This window comes from Haemorhous mexicanus, chromosome 3 (genome assembly GCF_027477595.1).
Source record: "Haemorhous mexicanus isolate bHaeMex1 chromosome 3, bHaeMex1.pri, whole genome shotgun sequence".
Classification (NCBI taxonomy): domain Eukaryota; kingdom Metazoa; phylum Chordata; class Aves; order Passeriformes; family Fringillidae; genus Haemorhous; species Haemorhous mexicanus.
In genome coordinates, this window is record NC_082343.1 from 65,500,117 (window position 1) to 65,528,116 (window position 28,000).

Genomic DNA, 28,000 nt, shown 5'->3' on the forward strand with positions numbered 1-28,000 from the left:
CTACTTCTCCTTCCTCCATTTTTCCCACCCCCATTCACTTCCCGAGGCAAGGTAAGCATCCCAACATTTACAAGTTTAGGAATGCAGGTGGCTGAAACAAGCAGGTGGAAAGAGGGTGGATTGGGTTGAGTATAACTGTACAACAGGTGTTGTGTTTGTTGTATGTCTTCGTTCTCTTGGCAACAAAGAAAGAATTTTGACCAAATTAAGGATAATATGTGCAAGTTCTTTTATTTGCTATGTTTTTGCCAAGCTTTTAATGAGATTTGGTTTTTCTGAAAATATAAAACCAGGAAAGGGTAACGTTTTACCGGCAGAAAATTACTTTACACCCTCAGGAAATGAAATTCTGATCCTTTTGAACTGAACATCTTTGAAGAGGCAGAATACATGGGGATGAAATACCTTGTCTCTAGTAGTTTTTGTACTTTGGGGGTGATTTGAAAGAAACAGCACACAAGGAAGTATCTTTGCCTCATTTATTCTTCCTATAATTGTGTTTAACCTTCTGCACAAAAAGGTATCAGTATCTCACAAAGGATCAGAGGATTACATCTGTAACCTACAGTTGGGCTAAACTCCCTATAATCAGGTAAAAAATTAAAATCTGAGTCAAGAAGACACTGTGATGTGTTTGACACGAGGGATTCTCCTTGATGGTCAGTTCACAGCACTGGGAGCATAATTCAGCAATAAATAGACTCAGTGGAAGCATATTACCTTAAAAAAATTGTTACCACTGCTAATCTTTTATCCCACAAATTGCCAGCGTTCTGGGAACACCTTGGAAGGTAGGAGTGTTAGTGTGAGGCCATTACCAACCTCCACTTTATGCATTATCACACTGTCAAAAAAACTCTATAAATACATCATTCTTAGGAAAATATATTTTTGCTATATATTTTTACTATGTATAAGTGTTCAAGGAAAAATTCATACCAGAAGCATAAACTTTAAAAACCCTGATGAAGCCAAAAGGCAATCTGTTCTGGTGCCTCAATTTACATCTTAATTTAATGAAAAACCCCTTGTTTTACAACTATTATACCATGTATAAGACCCCTGAAAGGAATCCAGCTAAGTAACAGCAAGCTAAAAGGAACAATAAATATTTGTTTGCCTCAGAGATGGCAATGTTTTGTATTCATGAAACCATTAATTAATGTCTCTCACATGGGTGGAATTTGCATTGCAGGGCTACTGAGGGGGACAAAAAGAGGTAATTTTCTTTTAAAGAATATATACAATTATTGTTGTGGGCAACAGAATGTATATGCTCATTACTGTCTGGTTTAAAAGTTTCTAACATAGCCAGAATGTTCCAAATTTACATCATGCTATGACATTCATTTAGGTAACACTAAAAAAATGAGTAAAACAGAGCACAACCTGGGGCATGTTAACAAAGAGTTGATGGCTTAAACGTATCCAACTACCTTTGAAAGGTCTCCAGCCTCCAAATAGAAGCAGATAACAAACACGTTCCATGTAACCCAAAGGACCAGCCAGACAGCATACTGTAGGGAGGAAGAAAGAATCACAGAATTAACAATTCCACTCTCAACTGAGTTAAACTTAGTTCATTAGATCAATCCAAGGCAAAACCAGATTATAAGTATGGTGCTTGTGAATAAAAATGTTACACATATGAGAGAATTACAAATAAATTCTTCCCTTTCCCTGACACAGGGTCTAGTGACCTAGTGAGTGCTCAGTCCCAGCAGAAAACCTGCATCTCAGCAAACAGTGATAAATTTGACATTTAATTTGAGACTAATTTCTATCTCTTTCTTTGTTCAAGTGGGTAATTCAGCTATAACTTACTAAATAACAGCCTAATTGAATTAGCCCTGGATTTTTTCAACACTTCAGATTTAGTCTCAAGAAACCAAGCATACATAACCTAAAGAAAATCTGCCTGCCTATCTATCTATCTATCTATCTATCTATCTATCTATCTATCTATCTATCATCTATCTATCTCTTTTTTGCAGTATTTCTACAAAATATGGGGTAATTTTGTGACCTTCCAAAGCAAGGTTCATAATTATTCAACACCTTCAGGAGGAAGACTGCATTTTAAATTGCCACTTTCTTTGGGCTTTTTTTTTTTTTTTTTTTTTTTTTTTTTTTTTTTTCCTTAGAATGTAGAGGAGAAGCATTAATATTTAAGCAATATCTGTTCATTGGTAGTTGCCAAATGTCTCATTAATATATCTGATGTGAGTAATGGAATACATTTTTTCTCTCCTTCTGTCCATTATTCTGCTTCTGTTTTGTATTCAGAAGACCTTCTATTCTAGGACTGGAAAGTAAATTCCCCTGTTGTAATGCTGGAGGATCCTGTACAATAAAAGGCTGACCTGCAGTTGCTAATCTTATCTGATGTTTGCATTTAAGAATTTCCCTTGACAAATTATTCCATCACCTAATAAACATGAGGATCCTCAAATGTTTTTCTGATGGCTGTTGTAGCTAACCTCTAGTCCACAATTCAATTCTGCATGTTTATTTCCTTCCACAAGGCCTTGCATACATGTGAAATACAAGAGTGACAGGACACCATTCCCTACCTGCTATGGCTGAGAGCTGCTTTCTCCTTTTTTATCACCACCCCACTTCTCACAAGTATCTACAGACTTTCCATGTTTTGTAGCCTTTTCTCCAAACCATACTGATTACATGTTGATAGCTTCTTTTCCAAATCAGGAAGGATTATTTTCTGCACACTTCCAAGTGTTCACATTCAGAATAAGCAGACTATATTTTAGACTGTATAGTATCCATTCCATACAAAAAAACCCCAAACACACAATAAACTATTGTTTGTCATGAATGACAATCTCTTTCTCTTCTTTCAGTAACAGCATATGCAGGATTCTTCTTGCATTCCTCTTGCAAGTGATGTTCTGCATTACATTGTCTATTATTCAACATGCCATTTTCAACCTAATCTACTAGCTACTGTGAAAATAAAACAATTCTACCTTTTCCCAAAATTTAAAGTGAGAATATATTCAATATGACCAAAAATTTAGACCTTTTCAAATTTCTTATTTTTATAGATAACAAAATAATTTCCGGCCAGCCTAGCTCTTAGTTGGATGCTGTTCAGATTTTAAAAAGTTATGATAAAAATAGTTTTGATTTAATGGAAGCTAACACAGCTATAAATGCTTGAATTTCTTTATACAGAAGTAATTTCAGGTAATTTAAAGCATACAGATTACTTATACTTTATAGGTCAGCTCTTTCTGGTCACAGATGACAGATTTATTTAGTTCAGGAGAACTCTCTGGAGGTCACCTGGTTCAATCTCTGCTCAAAGCACAACCAGCATGGATCAAGTTTTGCAGGGATTTATCCAGCTGAGGTCAGAATATCTCCAGAGATGACCCAACTAATCCACATCTACACTTTGAATCCACATCTACACTTTGAATGTGGGCTGCTAATAAAACTTTGGAAAATAGGAACATAGTTCAGCAGTAGAGTGTAGAGTTTTACAAACTCATTTTATTTAAACAAAACTTTGAAACATTAAACATATTAAGCATTTCATTTTCCTGTAACTTTCTCACAGTACACCTCTCTTCACACATAACATGGAGCATTATAATTATAAAAAAAAGAAGAAAACATCAATTTAGATTCAAAAACCCTAATTTGGCTTTGTTAACCAACTTTGCAGCGTTTTAACTTGTTGGATTTTGACAATTATTGTAATAGTGTAATGTTATATATTCTTATGCAGATCATAAAAACACTCCTTCTGACATATGAAGATAACTGGATTCCTTATCTAAAAATGCGAAAGTTAAGTGAAAATTCTAAATACTGCATTTAAATTGGTTTCTCAAAGATACGAAATGTGCAATTTCTGATCCCTTGAAAAAGTTTTTGTGTTCTAGAACAATTTTAAGAAAATTGGACAAAAGAATAGAAGAAGATTGGAAGATACTTTTTCCACAAAAGTTTCAGGAAAATAGGCATACAAATGGGAATAGAAACTATGAAGTCCTTATACAGAGAAAGACTTACAAAGTCTTCATTTATCAGTCAACATGAAGGGGGGAAAATACGGGAGAGAGACACTGGAAACCAGGTTTCATTAGGTTGGCTGTTCATAGCACAGCATCTCCCTTTGGATGTAAGCAACAGTGATTAAAAGCCTCAGCATGCATAGGACATTCAACAGAACACTCCAAGGAACTTTGGAACTGCTTGTGCCAGCAGAGAACCTTTTTACATGGAGAAACAAACCTTTTCTTTTTTACTGCTAATTTATCACCAAAAAATGGACACATTTTTCTGCCATTTAGAAACACTCATTTAACAAGGATGTCTCATTATTGGACTACACATAAGGCTAAAAGTGTCTTTTAAAAGTATGTTTTAAACTTCTTCCTTTTGAAATGTTGTATTTAGTGCTTGTTTCCTGAATTTGATGGATAAACACTGAGTTTAATTTTCTTGAAATAAAAGGATGTTTCTGCTTCCCATTGCTTCTTATTTCAGAGGCTTTAGGTGTAGCTCATCTCTTATCTCTGCATCACATGAAGTCATAAATGCCTCTTGTTTTCTATGTGCTTCAGCAAATTGCTGAAGAAATTCAGCACTGAAGGTCTGTGACAGTGAACAAATCCTCCTGACACTCTCTATATATCTAATTAGAAGCACATTTTATAAGAGTTCTTCAAAGGGCTATAGCTGTATTTTTTTCTTATACGTGGGAGTTCAAGACAGCTGCATTATCTGACAGTAGCCACCACAATGCTACAGCAATCACATAACAGCAAGACAAGAATTTTGATGAATACACACTTGACCAAGCAGGAGATACTAAGGGGCACAGCAGTGACAATGAGGCTTATTATTTTTATGGAGATCCACACTGGAAAGAGGTATAACTGGGTTAAGACTGAAGACTTGAATAGTAAACATGAATTCATAACCCTCTGCAAAGAATTTTGAGAAGAATTAGGAATTTCATGATTTATTGATACTGTGTAGTTACACTCACTATGAACCATCTTAAATGAATATAGGATGTATTTTTTTTTCTTGGGGAATGGAAAACTGAGATATTAAAATACCTGTACCAGTACTGAGAACCTATACGTTTCTCTTCACACTTCTGTCGAAGTTGGCTAAGTCACATTATCTCCAATTTACTAATAGGGAAACTGGAGGTCAAAGAAATTAAATCATTTAATACCTAAGCCAAATGGAAAAGTGATCACAAGGGCATAAGAAGCAAATGTTCAGGTAGGCCACAACTGCCTTTGATATAAACATGGTCAGCAGAGCTCACAGCTAATACTCTTGTCACACTCTGCCTGAAGGAGAAATATGTCCCATACCTTTCAAGTATAAATTGTTAGGAACTCTGTAAGCTATGAGTATTTTAAATTAAATAATTAATTTTTCTTTTCCAAAGAACTTTACATGGCATTTCTCTTGTTTCCAATTTCTTTTCTGATAAGTGTGCCAGTTACAAACACATTTGTCTGGGGGATACAAGAGCTGAGACCTACATCGTGTTATTCAAAGCAATTGAATTGTTCTTGTCATTAACTATTTGCTATTTATTTTATTTTTAGAAATCGATACAATTTTAGTTTCAGATTCTTCCAAATCTGAAAATAAACCCCAATATCCTTCTGTGCTACATTTAGGAAAAAGAAACTGAAGGACTTTCTAAATTTATAATTAGTACATTTACCACAGTCACTAAATAAGTGATTATTAATGCTATCTGGACAACAGTACTTGAGCTCTTCAAAGATTATCTAGACCCAGCATGTCTTGGAAGAGCATGCAATTTTTTCCAGTAATGTAGTAAGAACTGTCCACCCTATAATTATCTTTGTTTCGAAAGTTATTTTCCCCTAATTTCCCCAGTCTATGAAGATATATCTCAGAAATACAATTATTAAACCTATCTCTTCCCTATCAAATATGACAAAAAGTGAAAATCTGAATCAATATACTTGACATAAATATACTATCTCTGCCTCTTGTTTCCGTATGGCTGGAATTGATAGAATCCCCTGAATTCCCCTGTGAGAAGTCCATCTGAAGCAGACAGAGCATGAGTCTACAGTGGGACTTCACATGGCCACTTAGTAGGCACCATGTCTGGTTTCATCTGTCCTGTGCATTTTGCTCTTTCCTTCCTATTCCCATTGCCTGAGGCTTTTCCTGGAGACCTGATGAAGCTTTGGGCAGCACAACATGGTGGAAAGTCCAGTCCTAGAACCCAGCAGGAGCCACACATCACTGCTTCCAGTGCAGAGCAGGATCAGAAACCACAGCCTGACTCCAAAGAGGAATCTGAAGTCAAATTCTCACCCAGCAGAAATTCAGTGATTGAATGCATGAGGACCAAAGACAGATACCATGTTCTGCTTTTAATAATTGAAATGAAAGTCTTCCCTGCTCAGCAGTTATCTACAGGCCTCACTTGAAGAGAGCTCAGGGCCAAAACCAGCAGTCTTGAAAACAAATAGCATTCCTGGCAGCAGAGGATTTTGTGCAACCAGTTCAACTTCAATAAATGTTCATTGACATTCCTGAACATACTGGGAAGCTCTTGCAAAATGACATAATTCTCTGGATTTTTTTCATTGCTTGTTGTTTGTCACAGCATGCAGCTTCCACTAGTTTTGCTTGGCTGAATTCTTCCTATCATTAAGACTTAGATATTTCTTGTTAGGCTTTTTTTAAAAATTTCTTTTTAATCATGGTTATGGTATCAGAGCACTGTCCATCCTTTTGAGCATCTGCTTCTAAGCAAATATGAATTGATTCTGTAGCATCCATTTTGAGTTGCTGTAGTTTTCTGTCTCAAATTGCAATGACAGTCTAGTTTTCTGCTTGTGTTTGTCAGGGAATTTTTTAACCCATTGGCAATGTGATTCCTTGACTCTTCAGTGTTTCATCTGTCACACATTTATGTATTTTTCCTATTTTCCTTTGTTCCCTCCAATAAAAAAATCTGCCTGATATTTTATTTCCTTGTCATTATACTTTAATAATTAGTGTACTGTGCCAAGACTGACTAAAAGATGCTGAACTGTCATGTGTATCAGAACTGGTCACTACCAAACAGAAAATTGCTGTTGGAATGGGTTTTTTTCCTCTTGAGCAATCAGTGCTTGCAGATATAGAGGAAATGCTGCTTAAAATTTCTTTCCAGAGGCTTCTATGCACCCCATGGCTATGTACAAACTTTCAAGTTCCTTGAACTCAGTTATAAGCTCTGATTTTATGTTATTTATTAACTCTACTTTTCCCTTGATGCGCATAAGAAGGATTCATAAGCAAAAAAGACAGGAGGAAAGTTGAGGCACGTTCTGGTCAGGTCATAAAAGGATAAAGGCACAGCCCAGAGCCCAATACATGGATATGATGTGCAGTCAGCCCTCAATCTGCTAATGGCCAAGGGGTTCTAGCTTGAGTGGGACTCACTGGGCTTCTTTCTTTTGGCTGCTTCTGTTTCGTTCCCTCTTCTTTGTGCCAGAATTATGCTGGGAACAGAAAGCGCAGCAGAGATTTGCTTTTTGTTCTGAAGACATGGCTCCAACTCCTTTTGCATAAAATAAGTTGAATTTCTACAGAGCATATTACTGTCAGAGTACCATCCATCTGCCCACATTTAGATGTCTGCAATGCAGATGTCCTCCTCTGAGCAGCATCTAGATTCCATTACACTCAACTCAGAGGAAAGGCACTTTCAGGGCTCGGGTCATTTCCCAGTGTCTGACACAGATCTCTCTACCCTTGTTGTTTGGAAAGCTAAACTTTTCAGAAATGAAACTCCCAGTGTCACAGAGCCCATTAAAAATCTTGCACTGGTGACATAAAGAATAAAATAGTAACACTGCACTATGCAGATATATACTCCTTTCCCCCCCCCATAAACAAAAATGCCAAAGTAATTTAAACATCACAAGGGTAAAATATCATTGATGGACTGCTGAAGATACATGTTCTGAGAACTACTGTTGTTTATATCCTACATTTCCTGATGGCCCATTAATGCTTAAGTTTGAATAATTCATTTGTTAATTTCCTGTTAATTTGTTAATTTCCTGTTTCTTGAATTCACAGCTCTTTAGGTTTCAGTGCAAAAGACTGAGAAAAGTGTTTTTTGGTATTGCATCACATTGATTTGTTCTTCAGCTTCTAAATCGGTGTCCAACTACACCACTGAAGATATAACCCTCAACACTAAATGACAAACTTCCATTCCAAGAAACCACAAACAGCTCTGGAGATACATCAGCTCACTCATACAGCTTTCCTAAGGAAGATATATGGATATTTTCTCAGTATAGTCACTCTATTCTTACAAATGATAATAATTTCTTTCAATATGATGCTAGAAGGGTGAATGGCCAAAATGTAGAAGAAAGTTTATATTGAAGCACTGTAGCACTGTTCAGTCAGTTACAATAGGGAGTTACAAATAGTCTGGATCCCCAAATGAAAATATACTGGAACTAACAAGTTACTTTTAAAAATGAGTTTTCTTTAAAAAACAGTATTTCTGCCATTCTTCTTCCAAATGAGGAGCAAAGAAATTTTCTTCTTTTCATCTCAAAGATTTTCTTATTGTCTTGGTTGGGTTTTTGTTGTTTCTGTTGTTTGTTGTTTTGGTTTTTGTTTGTTTCTTTGTTTTGTTTTGGGGGGCAGTTTCTTCTGCATCAGTATGTTACAATTCTTGAGCTTTTTAACAAAAATGTATTTAATGTATAAAGAAAGTAAAGCAAGGCAGATTTTTTAACAGGACATATTTATTTTACCTTTTGACATAGAAGTAGAAATTTAATTGGTTTGGCTTCACTCATCTATCAATTCCTGTATATCTTTTGATCACATCTTTGCTGTGAAACATTTATCAGCAGGAAGTAACTTCAAATATCGGAATACTCAGTGTACTACAACACAGTACATATCCAACCAGCTGCACACACATGAATACATACATTCACAGACGGACTGATATTTTTCCTCTTATTATTTCCATACTTTTTCAGTAGTCTTTCTTTTGTTTGTAGAACAGATTATAAAGTCTCTCAAATAAGAAATTACTAATTAAATGTAAGTAACGTGAAAATGATAGTTCTCATTTAAATAGAACTCAAAACACTTTCTTTATAACAGAATTCTTGTTATATCTCTGTATTTCAAGACATAACTTGAGCTGGTTACACAACAGTCAACCTTAAAATAGCAATGCTTTAAACCTTTTTTAACCTTTCTGCTTCAATTCCAATATTAATCTACCAGGATCTACTTCAAGAGCTACTAGCAGTAGAAATCAATGTTGTTCAAGATATAAAAACATGAAATAGTGATTTTGAAATGACATTATTTTTGACCAGTTCTAATCAGCTGTTAAATTTATAATTAAGTTGGCATAAGAAAAAAATATAGAAACCAAAATGATGTGATTTTGCCATTTGAATCTTCAATTAATGCTAGAAATATTTTGAAAGAAATTTTTCAAACCCTACCTTCTAGAACACTCCTAAAATACTAAGAATTTCAAGACCTGGACTTTCTCAGAGATAATACATTATCCAAATGTATTAGTTATCAGTGCAGAAATTACATTCAGGAATCCAAACTGCCTCTGATGGATATAGTTTTTGTAAGAAATCTTAGGAGAAAGTTGCAGAAATTGTTGTGGTAAAATTCCTCTATAACTTGTGGCTCCCCGGAGCATTTTACCAATTAATTACCAGTGAAAAAGAAACATTAACAAGATCATTGGATATTATAAACTGCTTTGTCAAAGGCTTCATCTAAGAGCCAATAGTGCTAAGGAATTACCACATCGCAAAATAGAAGAAAAAATAGAAGAAAAAATTAATAAAAAAATTTCTACAAATTTAGTATGAAAAGGATAGGTGGCAGAATGGTTTTATATGTACAAGTTTGCCTCAGGTGTTAGGAAATATTTGAAAATGTGCTCAAGAGGATTATGTAATTGCTTTTCTGCAGAATAAGTGAATACTCCCATGCCAAGAAGTGGGGTTGCTCACTACTTCCCATTGCCCAGTCCAGGGATCACTCTCCTAAAAGGCTCTGCTGATGGTGCCAGTTCAGGAGGCCATGCTGATGGCCCTACTCCCGGCAGGGCACAGTGCTCCTCCATGTGGGCTCTGTGCTGCACTCACCTTGCCACAGGTCTGCATTCCACCCAGGGTAAGCCAGGCTCACCAGCTGGGGACCACTTCTCCCAGCCCTTTTCAGCCTGGGGCAGTCCTAGGTGGAATCTGCCTATCCTGCTGAGCGGCCAGCTCTCAGTAGGAATACTTTCATTTCCTCCAGTTGGAACTGGAAAATGTGCAGTGAGGAAGGAAAGGTGTTCTTGTCAGCTAAAATAAACATGAGACACATAACCTCACTGTAATCTAACGAGAAGGGCTTCTCACTGGAAAAGTGGGAAGCAATAATTTGCTTCAGACGTTAGCAATTGATGGAGCTAGACATGTATTGACTGTTCCCATGGTGTCTCTGGGCATTTCAGAAACACCCAAAAAGAAAAATCTTGATTATAATTCAGTCATTGAGCAGTTTATTTTAATGGAACGTTTAGCAGCTGTTCCCATTACAATTCTCTATTAAAAATACAAATCAGGACAATCAGAATTCTTTCAGTGTTCATTTTTAACAGAGTGCAAAAAATAAAATCAATAGCTACTGTTGCTAGGAACAGAAGTCTACTGACATTTATTTAGATTCTTTTATTGATGCCTCAGTATTTGAGTGCCAACTACAACTATTTATAAAGGGAATCCACCCTCCTCAGAGAATATACTGAAATGCTTGCTAAAACTAAAACTAAGCCATTTATAATAACATCTTTTTGATAAATTGAGATGGTTTTATTCAGCTTCCCAGGTATTGTTTTCCTCCTTCAGTTTTCTTTGTCTTAATGCTTTAACAGTAGAAGTCATGAGGATTCTGGTGGCTGAGTCCACAGAGCTTTGAGTGTGGTCTTTAATGTTCATATTCCAAAGCAGATATAATTTTAACTAAAGATTTAGGATAGGAAAAATAAATGAAGACCATCAAATTCTTTCTTGCCTCTCTCCAAACTGTTTTTTGCAGCCCAGTTTTTAAGAAATTCCTTAGACCACTCCAAAATTTTGGAAAAAAATTGGGATGTGGCTAAGATACTAAGAGACTTTGTGTTTCTGAGTTGCAGAATGGAGCACACAGACCTTCAAAGTCACTGGCAGGCAACTCTGTTTTGGGAGGTTAGCAGCTGCTTTGAGAGTAGCAGTCAATAGCAAAGGTCACTTCCCATTCTTTGGAGATAACACACAGGAACTGGATCTGCAGAGTGTTTCCAGCCAGCCATACCATGGAGCCAGACCGAATTTTGTTCAGGAGGTTAAGGTAGCTGGAGGGGAGGGAGCCAAATTCAGGAGGCACAAAACTGACACATTTTCCTTGTGTAGGGGGTGCCTACCTGTGAGAGCATCACTGCCCCACTTCTGTATGGACTCTGGGAATGAGTCTAATGAGCCCCAGCTAAGGGAGAGAAGACAAAGAATGCACTTCCAATTCCCTTATTCCCTTCTAGTTAATCTGATGGGCAAGACTGCCTGATTGACAAGATCAGTATGTTTTAATACAACATGGCTTTTTTCAGTCTTTTTCAATCCTGAAGGTATTGAATTAAACAAAAGAGAAATCTGAAGTTTTAACAATGAATGTAGATACACAAACACCACTTGCAAAAAGGGGATAAAATACAAAATGGATTTAATTTTATAGTTTCTTCAGGGAGATTTATGACTGTGCTTGTATAAAAACAATTATTTTGTGTTGAAACTGTAGTATTCAAATTAAGCACTATTTTAAAAGCATTTTTCTTTATCAATCAATCAATCTCTGATTTTTCTCAAATCACCAAAACACATTACACTTTGTTTGCACATTGCATGCATTAGGGCCTTCCTCAAGGAGGTTTATACTTGACTCTGCGTGCAAGTTTGCTCTGTATCACTCAGGAAATAAAGAAAGTTCCTTGTCTTAGATGGTACTAGGGAAACCGCCTTTCCCTTCTCTTTCAACTGGCATTAAAAAAAAATTAGCTAAAAATATTCCATGCCCTAGGTTTTTGCAATTCTGAGAAGAAACTAGAAATGAAATCAGATCATGTTGTGGCCCAGCCCTCTTAATATACATAGACTGGTCAAATTCTATTTCCCTAAACGTGATATGATCAAAGAATAGCATATTGTTCTTTATTCATGCCTTTGAGAGTGTTTCTTTCATGGCATCACCTCCAAATTCTTTTATTGGTAATATTCTGGTAAATGTATATCTCTGATTGTATTTGATTTTCTTTCTCTTAAAGTACCTGTTACTTCTCTCCTCTGCATATCTCTAATACCCTGAAAAATAGTATTATTTTCTGGAATTTCTGTTTGATTAGTTTTGGGAGAGAACATGCAGCTGTTTAGGGCTGGGGAAAGTTATTCCTACTATTTCCTTTACTGCTAACCCTCTTGTTCCAAGTATCTTCTAGGTCAAGCATTCCCAAAAAGTTCCCTATAATTTATAAACAAACCAGGAGAAAATTTCAAACACCATTCAGAAGTAAGGCTGGCATCTCTGTAACTACAGATACAAAAAACTCGAGACATTTAATCGTTAAGACATCACTGGCTGGGAAGCCTGCCACCAACATCCACACTTGATGCACATACATTGTCTTTTGGCTCTCTGCAGCTATGCCCATCTGCTTTGGTGGCATGGTGCCTGCTTATCAGCTAGTTGGATGATTTCAGTACACAGAGGTGCCAAAAAAAGGTTTTACATGGGTAGCTTGTATAGCCACAAAAGTGCCATTTCTTTTGTAGGAAGAAATGCTAGAGCTGAGATGCTAATAGACTGTCTTTGTGCTTTTTTTGCTTTTTTTTTTCACTGCTGAAAACGGGTGTTGCAATCACCATTTTTGTATCTCATTTACAAAGAAAAATACGGTACTGGGAGGGAAACAGAATAAAAGCAGATAAGACACTGATGAACAAAGCCACTATGAAACAAAATGAGGGTAGGGTAGGTTATGAGTATAGTTTAAGTATTGTGCACCATATGCCTCTAATTCAAAGGAAAAAATAAGGCAAAAATACATACTCATCCCATTCTACAAAATTTGAAACTAGGAAAGCTTTGCAAATGGAATTGGATTTGATCAAGAGGAAGGCAAACAAATTATTATATGAAATCATAGAGCTGAGATAGAAAAATAATCTTTGTTTGTCCTAAAGATATGGCATACAATTCTGACAGAAATTTAAAGATCATTTGTTGGTTTTGTTTTCAGGACCATTGTTCAGAGTAGATATTATTTCAGTCTAAGGCTAGACCTCTTATTCTTATAACACTCCTAACTCAGCAAATTGGAATCTAAGGAGATTATTTAAGCTTTAAATTAAACAAGTCTTAAAAAAAATTATTGAGAAAAGCACGATGAGGGAATTAAATTGACTTTCAGTGTACAAGATGCATATGAACTTGTTATGTGTCATAAATACAATCAATTGCAGCATAATTTCTGATGTAAGAACATGAGGCGATACAGCAAATATAGTCAAGAAAACTAACAGTGCAGCTGTGGGTTGTCTTGAAACATCAGATTGCCGAACTTTGCTTCACTTTTAGAGGGATATTTGGTAAAATGATTATCAGGGTTTTTTTCCAACCCAGTTTTTCTTCCAATTCTTTTATTCTTACATATCTTTCTTGTCATTATGACCTATGCACAGCTCAGATAAAAAAAGTATACACATTATTTTGGTAAACACTCAGTGCTACACAGATCCTTTCCCAGCACTTTCCAGAAACAGTAAAAAAAGCAGGTTGTTGAAAGGATGATAGCTATAAGAAGGTAAGAAAGGTCAACAGTGAGGGGGAATAAAGATCTGATACTTCAAATGGGGTGGGAATATATCCAGATGTCAAGATGGCATTCGATGACATTGGCAAAGAAAGGCATGGAGCTTCCACATTGAGGCAGAAGAGCCATGTGACTTCCACTGGAGCAGCCCAACTTGCCATGCAAAATCTGAGCATGGCTGAGCCAAGAACCTTTGCCAGTGCCCCCAGCACTGCCACATCAGAGACTGTGATGACAGTTTTATGACAGGAGACAACAGCATGACAAACTGATAAATGTGCTTGGAAAAGCGTTGGGTTTTTAAGCAACCAGACTGAATTATTCCAAATTCTGCAAGTTATAATGAAAATTGAATGGGTTTCTCCTGCTCTGCAATTTCACTTCAGAGTGCCAGAAAGAGTGAAGACTCTACCAGGTACATGGAAATAAGTACTGAAACACCCAGGAGGAAAATAATGCCATTTTCTAATTGCTGCTGTCTCAAAATCAGCAAGATAATTTTGTGGCCATTGAAAAATCTTGTATTTATGCAAGCTAAAGTTCAGGCTTATATTTCAGGCTTGAATTAAATTACAATATTCTGCTGGCCTGATTCCTTGGATATTTAAAAATATATTTCTGTCCAAGCACAAAATGTATTCCATCCAAAGACAAAAATAAAGAAAAAGGAAAAGGAAGATGATATTTCCAAGCATCCAAATGCAAGTTGAAGAAAAGTCCTGGAAAAATTAGAAAAAAATGAAAAGTGACCCATGATAATTTACATCAACATCCAATTTTTTTTTCATGTATCATAGTAGAGGTTCACTGAATGTTGCTGTTCAACATTTCTTTTTGCCTTTGTCACCCAGTCCATACCTGTGCTTTATTTACTGAATATCATCCAAATTCACCTGTTTGTTGGATTTCCTTAGGCTAGCTGACTTACTGTAGCTTCTGAGCGCATCTTAAGCATGGATTACCTTCCTAAAGCACAGCTGGGCAGGATAATAGTTATTAGTCCCATGTTAGAGATGAGAAATTTCTGCTGCAAATGAGTCTGGGGTGCTGAAGGCAACCATTTTATTCATTACCAGTGCCAGAAAACCATGTTGTCCACTAATAAGGAGATGCTTACTTTGATCACACAATTAAGGACTGTGGCATAATTCAAAAACTCAGGTGGCTAAATAAAGGTCACAGAGGCAGCGTCAGTTTGGGAAGTTTCTAGGTCTCAGATGCCACATTTGCAGCTTTAATAGATTCTTGTTCCAGGGCTTGAAAAAGTATGTGTGTAAGCATTTTCTCAACTGCACTTGTACTGTGGATAGTGGGTGTTTTGCAGTCAAGTAGCCACAGTTAATAACGGGTGATGAGCAGTGTCTTCCACATGAGCAGATAACAGCTCCCAGGTGAGTCTTCTGTTAATACATAGATAGAAATACTTCTATGCTGTCAAAAGGACACATTGAAAACAAAAAACATCCCAAACCCAATGTTACACAGAGATGTTGTTCAACATGTGAGACAGTAGAGATTCTCAGCCTCTCAAAACAAAATTGTGCCAATCAAGGCAGCAAAATGACAGAAGGCAACACCCCACCACCCACAATGATATGGACTACAGGCTTCTGTGCTCTGCCCTCCCCTCTCTCCCCAAACTGAAAGACGGCTTCCTGCCTCTCCCCTTCACTACTGGCAGGAAGAAACATGGTCCTCTTTGTTCTCCCTTCTACAAAGGTGCCCGTTGCCTGAGCCAGGAGAGGCATGGGTTGAGTAAGGGCCTGAGTAGCCCCCAGGGTTCATCCCTTTGTTCAGCAGAAGCAAAGCCTGCTCCCTCAGCACTGTGGCTCAGTTGCAGGATGGATGGCTGCATTCTGGCTCTCCTGCCTAGAGTTTGTTGCCATCCCCTGATTTGAAATCACTGCCCATTCTAACAAATCTAGCTGAAGAGACAGCCTGAAATGATGCCCTGTGGCATCTCTTCCCTCTTTCTTTCTATGTCAAATGTCACACTGACTTTGCAAGAAAGAAGTACTAGAACATATTTATGTTCAAAACAAAAAAAAACACCCTTTTAATTTTTTTTGTTTTGTTTGCTTTTAGTTCCTTCCATCTAGATAATCAGACAGACTGAGTCACTTTAATGGAAAAAATAATAAATAGATCAGGGCAAAACTTTAGTTTGAAGGGTCTAAGTGCAGTCTGCTCATAAAAGGGGTTGAATATCAAGGTTCTGTAATGATACTACTGAATAACTTTACATACAAACACTTATTGCCAAACCTGACTATCACTCTGGAAATCATTAAATAGATGCAGTAATTTATTTTTCCCCAGCCTTGTTCAGAACTTCACGTGTTGAGCGAATGCTCTGCTGGAACTTCAGTAATTAGCTGATATGTCCCCATTCATTGATGATACTTAAGAGAAACAGTCCCATCTAAAAGATCTGCTGTCCTTTTTCTACAAGAAATTTCAATAGGTTGCCCAAATCTTGCTGCTCTTTTCTGTTAATCTCTCCACATTTTAAAATATTCCTTTGCCCTTATTTCTACTTTAAATGTATCCCATAGTCTTAGTAATACAGAGAACAAACAAAGCAAAGGAGAACTTCCAAAGCAAAGAGGGTAAGGAAGATAGAAGTATTAATACTGCAAAGAGATATAAAGTCTCAAAACAGAAAGAAGCATGTGAAAGGTTAAGCAAATAAGATAATGTTCAACCATATAAGCCACAAGAGGTTATTGGAGAGTATGATTGCATTTTAAAGAACAAAAGCATAAAAAGTGCAATTTTACTTTCAGAAGAAAAAGATAATTCTAAAATACAGACAGGATCTGTGTCTCACATAAGCACTGGGGAACAAAAGCCCAGAAAGATAAAAATTACAATACAAACCCCTAAGGGGTAAAAAGAAAGAGAAAAAAAAAAAAAAAAAAAAAAAAAAAGAATTGTTAGAGTAGCACTATCAGGTCAGTAGTGATCAGCAAGAAATTAGAACAAAATTATTAAGAAAACTCCCATAGCAGCTGGATTCTGTCCCAGAACACTAATGAAATGGCAAGAAAGAGAAAAGAACAGAAAGGTTCTGTTTACAATCTCAGCTGCAGGACCACCCTTCCAACAGAAATGCAATGAAATCATCAGCAAAGAAGCTTGGCATTAAAATGAAAAGAAAGAAATCTAGAACAACCATAGACTTGTCACATACATCTAGTTATAAAATTAGAAAACTCTCCTCTACCAGACAGAATTGGTCCAAAGGAATCAGAAAGTCTTGGCTGAGCAGTATAAATATGGATTCACCTGGGGACTTACATAAATGCTCACTGTGTTAACTGATTTTTTTAGCAGACCTAGAAAGAGGGAAATACTTGGAATCTCTGTCCTTTCCCTTACTAAACACTTTTTGTCTCACCCAGCCTTAGATTGCACTTGCCTGGAGGTGCTCGGATGGGGAGAAAAGGATGATTAGAGCACCCTGGTACTCTGCTGATCTCTCACACTTGCAGTGTCTTTGGCTGAATTAGTTCTGTAGCCACTTTGTCTACTCCCACTTTAAGTGAGAACCTGCTTTCGTGGTGACATTCCCATGGCACTCATTTTTGAACAAAATTCTGCAGAAAGCAGATGAAGCAGCATAAGAGGCTGCTGTGTAGCCTCAAATTCTAACTTACATTCCCTATTTTTCTCAGCGCTGCTCTAAGTGTCTTGAAGTTTTTGCCTACTGATCATGTCTTAGGAAGCAATGAAGAGGATCTTTTTCTCATTATCCCATGGGATATACTTGCAGAACATTCAAACTAATAGATGGCAAGGCTTAGAGAAAGTGTCAAGTGCAGATTGCAGATGTGATCCCCTAACTTTCAGTGAAAAGAATACTGGTCTGTACAATTGTTTTGATTCAGTAGGGATTTTTGTCTTAATATCTTATTTTGCTGTGGAAAATATATGACTGCTATATATATAAATCTGCAGAAATTAGGTCTTAAAAAGCCTCCAATGCAACATTTTTATTGATGAAAGAAAGGTATGGGAACATCTACCGAAACAGAGAAAAGTCCTGAATCCTTAACTTAAAGAAACATGTTGGTCCCCTAAATTCTTGATTCTGGCATGAATAGCAATGCTAAGAATACTTCCTCAAAATAATATGTAGCCAGCATGTATAAATCACTGATATGACAGATCAAGTGAGAAGACCTGTTTGGTGTGGCAAGCTCCTTTCCATATGTTTTTTGACACCCAACCTTGTGGATCAAATATAGCAATAAAGAAATTGCAGGAATTAAATGGAAAGAGACAATATATTGTCCAGGAAATTTGAAAATTTTTATATAATTCATTTGCTACTTTTGTTTTCTACATGGTAGAAGGCAATTAATAAATGGATGCTAAAGTGGATAGGTAAAATAAAGAATTATGGCCAAGTTTCTCATTTTATATTAATTCTAAGCAGAAGGCTTGCGTTCACTTAGTTTCACAACTGGAAGACACCAAGACTATTAGCTACATAGCTATATTTTGAAAAATTTATCACAAGGGTTGGGGCATTTTCATAGATTAACACTTATTAAAGAACAATTTTATGAAAACCAAACTTGATTATATATAAATATATATATAAATGCTGCTTCATTACAATGCTAGCCCCCTTTCCATTAATGTGATTAAAAAAAAAAGGATTAAAAAATTATATAAATTATATATACGAAGCTCCTAGTTCCTTGTTATTTATAAGGACATTTTTGGTTTAGTTCAGTATCATTTTAAATGATATGACAAAAACAGTGCAAATATAAAGACCAAGGACTCCAAACATCACCTGTGCAGACAGTAACATTCAAATATCAGCCTAACACCTTTTCTTTCCAACACTGAGTTTACAACTGGTTTTTAATTTTTTTTATTCTGTAGTCAGATATGATGCTGAAATATTTTTTAGTTTGTTTTTAGCTTTGCTGTACTCCAAGAATAATTTTACACTTGTCAGTTGCTTCTGGCATATTTAGAGATTTCCCAGCAGTATGAAATTTCCTGCTTTGTGTTGCTTCCTAAGAAAGATCAGGTAAACAGTCTTCAATTTTTTCCCTGTCTTAGTAACTACTTATTTTCATTTTTATATTTTTTTATTCTCATAATGATGCCTTCTTATTTTCTTCTTGTAATTTCCTTATCAAAAATCCCAACAATTGCCTACCCCAAAAGCCTACAGTTTTATCTATTAACTTCTGTTTCTTTGTGACAAAGTGTGTGAGGAGCTTTGATGGCTTTTTTGTCTCACTTTCAAGCACAAGAACTAGAAAAAAAAATGTTACTGTATTTCCGAAGAGCCTCCATAAATTAAAAAGGAAAAAAAGCAAGCAACCAAATAACAACCTCAGCATCATCTTATTATGATTCCTGGCAGAAATTCTTCAAGCCTTGTCTAAAGACAGCTAAGGTTCAAATGATGATGGTGTTTCTACCTTCATAACAGGACCCTTGTGTTTCTCACCACCCATACAAGCATTCATTAGTTTTGTTTTAATTTCTTGTCACCCAGTATTTTTCCTTTTGCCACCCAAATGCATTAATGATAAAGCCTGACTCACAGTTGACTGGTTTCAAGGGCTAAGAATCAGAGACACAATGCTGCAATTTATGGTGGTTTCTCTGCAAAGTTCTCTTTCCTGAATGACCCATAGTGGAGTGGCTGTGGAACTGTTCACTTGTATTTACACTCTCTCTCTCTGGGTGTGCCATACATCACTCCCGAATGTCCATTTGTGTTTCCCCTTCAGCAAACTCCACACAGTGCAAAATTTAACAGTACATTTTTCTATGTGATAAGAAAAGTGGAAAAAATATTAAGCTGGCACTGAAAACATTTACACAACATGCTCAGGAATTTCACACTGGATCCAAAATGTAGGTCCAAGCCTTTATAGATTTAAAGAGGACAAATCAAAGATTTCTTAACCATTTCTCTTATATGTCAGGATCAAACAGCTTCAGTTAACAGCAAAAGGAATTCTGGGGTCATCATCAGGTAATATCTACTGCATGGGCAAAGATCCTCTACACTTTTTTGTTATTGAATGCTTTAAACTAGCATGATAAATGTAATCCCTACTTGAAAATACATGTAAATGTAAATTATTAACTTCAAGCGAAGTCCATTGGAATCATTGGAACTTAAGTACTCACTAAGCATGAGGTAGGTGGCGGAACAAAATGCAATGATAAATGTTAAACTATCGAAGAATGAACTTTGGATTTTGGTTTTATTAAATTCAGTGGCTGTCTAACAGACACTACATATCAAAACGTAATTATTCTACCAGTGTTTGTAATGATGCTATGAAACCTCCTCTATTAAAATAACAATCAGAAACAAAAAAACAAGAACTAAGAAAAATATATTTTTAAAATCTTCCTAAAGCAGCAGATTATGCTGGAAGAAAGATGTTATGTTTCTATCTATATATTTCTTTTTCAGAAATATGACCTAATTTTCTCAGTTTTAAAATGCTGATAATGTGAAATATTCGTGAAGCACTTAGCAACTACAGTATTGAGTGCTGTAAAATACCTATTTTGATCAGATTATATGTGGCAGACAGGCCAAAGATTCCGTCACAGAAAATTTACATACATTACTATTGGAACTAATCCACTCTTCCACCTATTGGCCTAGGATGAGCTACCTGTCAGGTTATAATGCAGATGCTAACACAGATGTCAATTACAGTATGCTCATGGCTGTTCAGAGTACCAGAAAAAAAACATTACTTAATTTTTAATGCTATCAAGTTGCCTCTTTCCATGATAATTAAATTCATGTAACAAAAATAAAAAGCAAATCCTAAACTAAATTCTGCACCTGCAATATCATGAGATTTTTGAAAGGGAGGAAGGTGTTGACAAAATGGATACTAGTTTTTTTCAGGCTCTAAAACAAGTACTCCTCCAGTTATGCTGCTAATTTGGTGGTGGTGTTATTTCTTTTCATTTACCAAGGGGAAAAAAAAATCCCTTCTTATCAGCATTACTTTTAGCCCGTAACCACAAATTCTTAGCTAGTACATTCAGTTAAGTTCCACTGAAAGCAATAGCTTCCCATGTATTTACACCAGGCTATAATCCAGACAAGGATTTTAAATCCTCATGTCTGCTGGCCTGTGATAACTGTGTCATCTCTTTGTGACATCCTGTATCTGATACAGGCTAGACATTTAATAAGGTGTATGGCATCTAACATATCATCTTGTTAGAAAAGGAGACAAAGCTGCAAAGACGCTTATCTTCTAGCTCCTATTTTTAAGATAATCAATAAACTCTTCCATAATAATTGTACCCCTGCAGGTTTCACACAGCAGACACTGGACAGAGTCACAGTGATCCCTCTCTGTTCCCCAGGCAAATGAGGTAAAACATCAGAGGGACTCTCTTGCCTTTACAAAGACAGAAAGAAGCCAGACAGGGAACATCAGAGTCTGAGACCTTTCTGCAGGAATGACTAGAATCCCCTGTGCTGAGCCTCTGCATGCCCATGCTTTTCTCTTCTGCTCCAGCAGCATCTTCCAGTACGCTGAGAGTGTGCATGGGGTGATGCTCCCACTTCCAGAGTCTCCAGGGAGTTTGACAGTCACAGGAAACCATAACAAAAATCCACTGTCACCTAGTGCATGGTCATTAGGTGTTAGGATCTAAATGGGGGATCCCTTTGCACAAAGGCAGCCTGGTATACACCTGCCATAAAACACAGGGGTCTCCTCATTCAGGTTTACTCTTGCCTTTCTCTCTGTGATTGCTAGATTCTCTCACTTTTAACTTCTCTCTCCAAGTGACAATGTTGTCCCACCATTGCTCTATTTATACACTGCTTAGCACAACAGAGCACCTTCTTGGTTAGCACTCAGAATTTACTGCAAGAGAAATGATTAATAATGATATTAACTTTACAGACCATGCATTTTACTGTGTGATAATTCAAATCCCAGCATTCTGACAAGAAAGCTTAGTTAAACTAAAAGGTGTGAAATTAGTCTTCAATTTTCCATAGAACGTATAATTTATTACTCATATAAGTAGGTGATAATGCTCAGAAATGCCTTTTCAAAATTGAAAATGCACAGAAACAAAATTTTGTACGCTGGACATTTTTATATCCAATTAATCAAACATTACTTTTGTAAATATATTCTACAAACTCATATAAGACAATTTCTTGATATATTGGCTGCTAGATACCAACTTAACAGTAATACTTTATTCCTCTCTGCAATTTTGGTGAAGACAATACCTTGTTCTGTTGTTCAGGTTATTTCAGAATTCACATGAAAGCAAAGCTGCTTTACATAAGTGAAAAATCAAAACAATGAACTAAGAATATTCCACATGAATGTAGGATTTGCTTTCAACTTCAACTAAAATTGAAATGTTCAGGATTATAATCATCAGATTGTTTTCTCCCTCAGTTTTGAAGTTTCATGCTTATTAAGGTCATTTAAAGGAATACTCCCAGGAAGGGAAGACATGCAGAGCAATGTAAATTATTTGATATGTTGCATAAATATTATCAAAAGTGTTTTTGCAAGATTGACCAGATATATTAGTTTGGTAAGATATCTTCAAAATCCCTGCTACAAGTGCACATCCTCCATATATTTGAAATGCAAAGTCATCATTCTGTTTATGAGGGTTAGAAAGCTCAGTATGCAAAAAATCCTCTCACATTGTAGATTTGCATTTAAATTTGATTTTATTTAAAAAGAGAAGTTGTTTTTTTCTGTTCTGTGTTAGTTTTATATTAAATTCCAGCAGAAATTCTCTTTTCAGTAAATCATATTGTAGATCAGAATTTATAACTACAATTCTCCAAAGGTGGTCATGCTTGTCTTCATACCTAAGTAATCCTGCTAAGTTCAGTGTTTTGCTGATAAATAAAAAGTTAAAATGTGCATGTAGGTGTATGTAGGATTGATTACTTAGTTGTCTGAATATCTTTGTTCACTTCAGCAAGCATCTCATGACTCCACACAGCTGTCTATTCATAGAAAATTAAAGAACAGGTAGTTCTACTTCAGGTAGAAATGAAATTAAAAACCTCTAATTAGATCCTGCGTTTGCATCAACACTAACTATTTTTTACTTTTAATATTCTTAGTAGCTTATTACAATACTCGTGATACTTGATAAAGGCTGTGGAAACTAGTAAAAAATTGATATTCTGTACCCATTTTATTCTTCCAAATAAAGGAAAGGAACTTTTAAAGGAAAAGGTAGAAGTTAATATTCAAGTAATGCCTGGTATTTTGAGGACTGCAATTTTTACTAGAATCAAATTGAGATCACATATAATTTAGTTACAGCAAAATTCTCCTCATTTGGCAAAAGTAGAGGCAAATTTTTTGGATTAGTGTTTATTCTTGAAGGACATACAGAGAGAGAAAACTTACAATTGGAGAAGCATTTTAAAATAAGTAGCTAGCCAATGTGCAGCTATTTGTTGCTTAAGATTTTGTTCACTGGATTAGTGAAAGGAAAGAAAGAGAATTTCTATTACAAGTGTTATCTGTTATGTATATTAAAAGCTTTCCATTTTCACTGGTGACAACCACAGCATACACAAAACTATTGACTAAAAGCCTTTCATAAGGAGTGGATTAATAGCATTTCTCCTTCTGGTAGGTATAAATATTTCATCTATAGCTCAGGAAAACTTCAAATGGTTAAACCGTTAACGATGTCATTCTCCATTCTCTTACCATGTAACTTCTCACAGAAGCTTTACTGCAGGGAAGCCTTAGACAGGTGAGAAGCAGATTTCACTGCAGCATTGCACATTCATATGCTTTTCTAAATGTCCCCTTGTCATGTGGTTTTCTTGGGTTTGGTAATTAGAAGTATAACTGAAAGCAGCGCACTCTAGCTTCAAAGGGAGACATAGTAAGAGAGAACTCAGCATGGCTCTCTCATAAGAGACACACAGAATCATTTATGTGGGAAAAAACCCCCAAGATCTTTTAGTATAACCTTTTACTAGTCACCATTTTATCAACACGACCATGGTACTAAGTACCACTCCCAGTTGTTTCTTGAATGCCTCCAGGGATGCTGATTCCTTGACCTCCCTGGGCAGTCTATTCCAATGTTTAACAACCCTTTCAGTGAAGGAATTCCTCCTGACATCCTACTTTAGCTAGTGGCCATGTCCTCTTGTCATGTCACTAATTTCCTGGGAGAAAACATCAACCCCCATCCTGCTACAACCTCTTTTCAGGCAGCTGTAGTGAGCAACAAGGTCACCCCATAGCTTCCTTTTCTGCAGGATGAACAACCCCAGTTCTCCCAGCTGCTCCTCATAAGACTTGTGATCCAGACCCTTCATCAGCTCCATTGCCCTTCTCTGGACACACTTTGACACCTCAATGTCTTCCTGGAAGTGAGGGCCCCAGAACTGGAGATGGTACTGGAGGTGTGGGCTCTCCAGTGCTGAGTACAGAGAATCCATCTCTTCCCTGGTCCTGCTAACCACACTGTTCTTGATACAAGCCAGGATGTCACTGGCCTTCTTGGCAAATCTCTTATCCAGATCTTACCAAGGTCTTTACCCATCCTGCCATAATCCTGTCCTTAAAGGTATGGGAGTAACCCTCTTTTCACAAGAGCTGGTGCAAACCTCAACCACTTTGAATAATTTGAAAAGGGTTTTTACTTTTGGTATAAAAGATCAAAAAAAAAAGTAATGTAATTTCCCGTCTATACTATACAGATCAGCTAACAAGTCCTAACAGGCAGTAGATCTTTGAAGAATATAAATAAATATATTCTACTAAGCCATTACTTTCCATATATAAGTTCTCAAAAAAAAACCCCATTGATAAGTGAAAATGCTTTCTAATAAGTGAGAAGAAATTGTTCCAAGTATCAGTGAAATGAAACAGCAAACTATGCACAAGCATATTATTGAATATTTCTAGCTGCTTTAACACAGTTGTCATTGACATTCAGCACTCAGCACTCACCATGCAGCCTCAAACAGATTACATAAAAACGATGGAGAGACAGATGATAGATTATTTATTGAGAGTCAAGCCCTACAGGAAGAGGCTAACATGTCTCTGATTTTTGTAGTCCCTCAGGATAAAGGTTACACTGTAAAGAAATGGAAACTCTCCTCCCATTCAACTAACGGCAGGATCCAACTGTGACCAGCTTGATAGATTTAGATAAAATAGGAAGCAACAAATGCTACAGTTTCTTAGTCTAAAACCTCACTCAAAAATCCAAACTCAAACTAGCAAACAATTCTCCACAGGAAATTGTTTGCTAGTTAACACCACTTAACACCAAAGCTGCCCTCCCACCCCCCAAAAAAAGAAAAACAACAAAACCAACCCTTTCCAATTAGACAAAATGAGATTTCACATTTGCGTTTTATTTTCAAAGTGTATTGAAGAAAAAAAACTAACCCAACAAACTAAACCCAAAAAGCGTAAAAAGATAACTAAACAGAAGTCATCAAGAAGCTGGCCTTATAATACAGCCCAGGATGTGTAGGAGAAATTTAAAGCCTACAGAGCCTTAGATCTTTTTCCCTCATATCTCAGTGGAACAGTCATTATTGTATTGAGTAATTCTACTTTCCCCTACTAGCTTCCCCACATAGGTCGATTTGAATTGTCTTGGTAGAAAGTAATTCATTGTCAAAACAAATATGTTACCATGCCAAATTTAAATTGTACTAAAATTAGGCTTCAAGCAATAACAAAACCAAATGAAAAATGCTAGTGAATGAGAGCTATTTTGCTTCTGTCATGAGGTAAACTCATGGTTCAATTAGCAAACAAATGCAGCTTGAAGCATTCCTATCTCCACCCAGATTTCATAGACTGATGAAAGCAAATCCTAACCATTAACAGCAATACATGCCATTTTCTGTGAAAATGTATGCTACTTGTAGTAAAAGCAAATTGCAGTATTTGTTGGCCTAAACCTGTACAGTTGCTAGATGTCAAAGTTGATATGGGATATCTGAGGTAGTGTTTGGAAAGCACATAAACATGCTGAAATATTTTGCCATTCAAATAATGTCAAAATACTTGGGTACTATTAGGCAACTAATTTAAAAATACTGTCTGTCCAACCTACTGTCCTCTAATGTACCCCAAACTCCCTGGGAATATGAGACTGGAGCACTCTACAATATTTTGTAGCTCATCTCATCAGAATTGTTTTAATGACCTGAAGAATAAAAAAACGTGGAACTCAAGGAGTCTAACACTTTGTCTGGAACATATAGAAGTCAAAATTCAGATGTGGAACTGAAGTCAGTTATGTTCAACATGTACAATATGTAATTGAACCAGACTCAAAGGAAATTAGTGGTGAATAACCCAGTCATAAGAAGTAGTAATTATGCCAAGGAGGCAGTCAAACAAACAAACAAACAAAACCAAAACCAACCAAACAAAAAATTTGCTATCCCATTGGTTTGTAGAGATAGGAAGGAAAATTTGAATTTCCAAAACACAACTGATGCTAAAAGATGATGAAAAACTACAATACTTTATCATAGGAACTTGTAAGAAAGTTCAATGGAGACACAAAGGCTGATAAGAGGATTAAAAGAAATTAAAAAAGAGAAGGCACAAAAAACTCACAGAGTTGAACCTTGAAATAATCATTTTTACAGATAGGTTAACTACAGCATGGGTCCATAGGCAGCAGAAGTGTGCAGACTCCATTTTTGAGAATGGGAAGTGAGCGGAGAATTTGCACCACAGCAAAGTGCAGGAGAGCAGAGATGGCAGAGTATCTCATTACTGCCTACATTAAGGAGCACGAGATCTAACACAGGGACCTAAGCTATCGACCAGTGAGGAGAGAACATCCATTAAATTTGGAAACTACTAAATGAAGGGTTTCTATAGAAAAACAGGGCCAAAAGTAACACAGTGTAATTAAGTCCATATTCTATTTATTTGATTTTACTCTCAGGATCACTCTGGTGATACACACTCCTTTAAGGCAATAAAAAGTAAAAAATCCTCATGTATTTCAATGTGTTTCATTCCTCATGATTTTTAATGCCAGAACTTGGCAGTTGTTTCCCAGATGACAGAAAGGGATAAATCTGAGAGTCTCATCCTCTCTCCTACTAGTAGAATGAAGACTAGTTTTATGGGAAAGGCAACATTGTATTTAAAATTCCCAGTCATTATCATGCATGAACATTCACAACACTTCCCTGACTTTACCATAGCTTTTTAGTTTCTGCAGACTTTATGTGATGTGATTTGTGCAGGAATCCTCTTACTATGCACATGTTTTAAAGCACAATTGAGTGGAAATCACAGCAAATAAGGATCAAAAATTTTTACCCCATTCCATGGTCAGTGCCTGAATAAGTTTTGTGACCATAAATAAAACTGGCCATTTTTAGAATCTGTTATCCTAGAACTAAAAAATCAAGTGGTAAAATTCAGTGTCAATAAAGTTGTCAAGAGACTTCTCACACAGAAACGGCAATGTATTTTATAAACAGACACCTCACAAAAGGCTGTTTATTCACACCATGTCTACACCTATGTGAATTTAACAATGACATCTTTATCAGAGAAAAGCACTGTCAATCACCCTAAGACATTTAGACAAATGCATTAATATTGGTAGTAATTAAATTTATTACAAGGGTAAGTCTCTAGAGACAGAAATAGGATCTAATTTTGCTACAGAATTCAGAGCATCAACATGAAATAAAAAATTGGCTTAACAAGACAACTAAGAGCTGTAGAACCCAAAACCTTTGTACCATTTATGTCACTAAAAATATTTCAAATCTATGAATAGGTATTTCAACAAGACTAAAGACAGGAGAGTGCTTATTGTTTCACAGAAAGTAGAAGTAGTACCTAGGTAAAACAAAACTCATAAATAAAATCAGTGACAAGCTTGTTTCAACATTAAATTTCAAACAGGAATTTGCTCTTCAGGGAGATGCAAAATTAAATATGTAGAGTGCTCAGTGCCATAGGCTATGAATAACTTCTTGGTTTTTACTCACAACAGAAACATTTTGAGGATTACTTTAGATCCAGA

General features: G+C 36.2%; 1 protein-coding gene across 1 annotated transcript in view; it reads right to left on the reverse strand.

The window, feature by feature from the left end:
• The window catches only part of NKAIN2 (sodium/potassium transporting ATPase interacting 2), a 516,822-nt gene that overhangs the window by 240,082 nt on the left and 248,740 nt on the right, over positions 1-28,000 (reverse strand). The window contains exon 3 of the mRNA XM_059842179.1: positions 1,437-1,517. Within this exon, the coding sequence (XP_059698162.1) occupies positions 1,437-1,517 (81 nt within the window). The remainder of the gene's footprint in view (positions 1-1,436; positions 1,518-28,000) is intronic.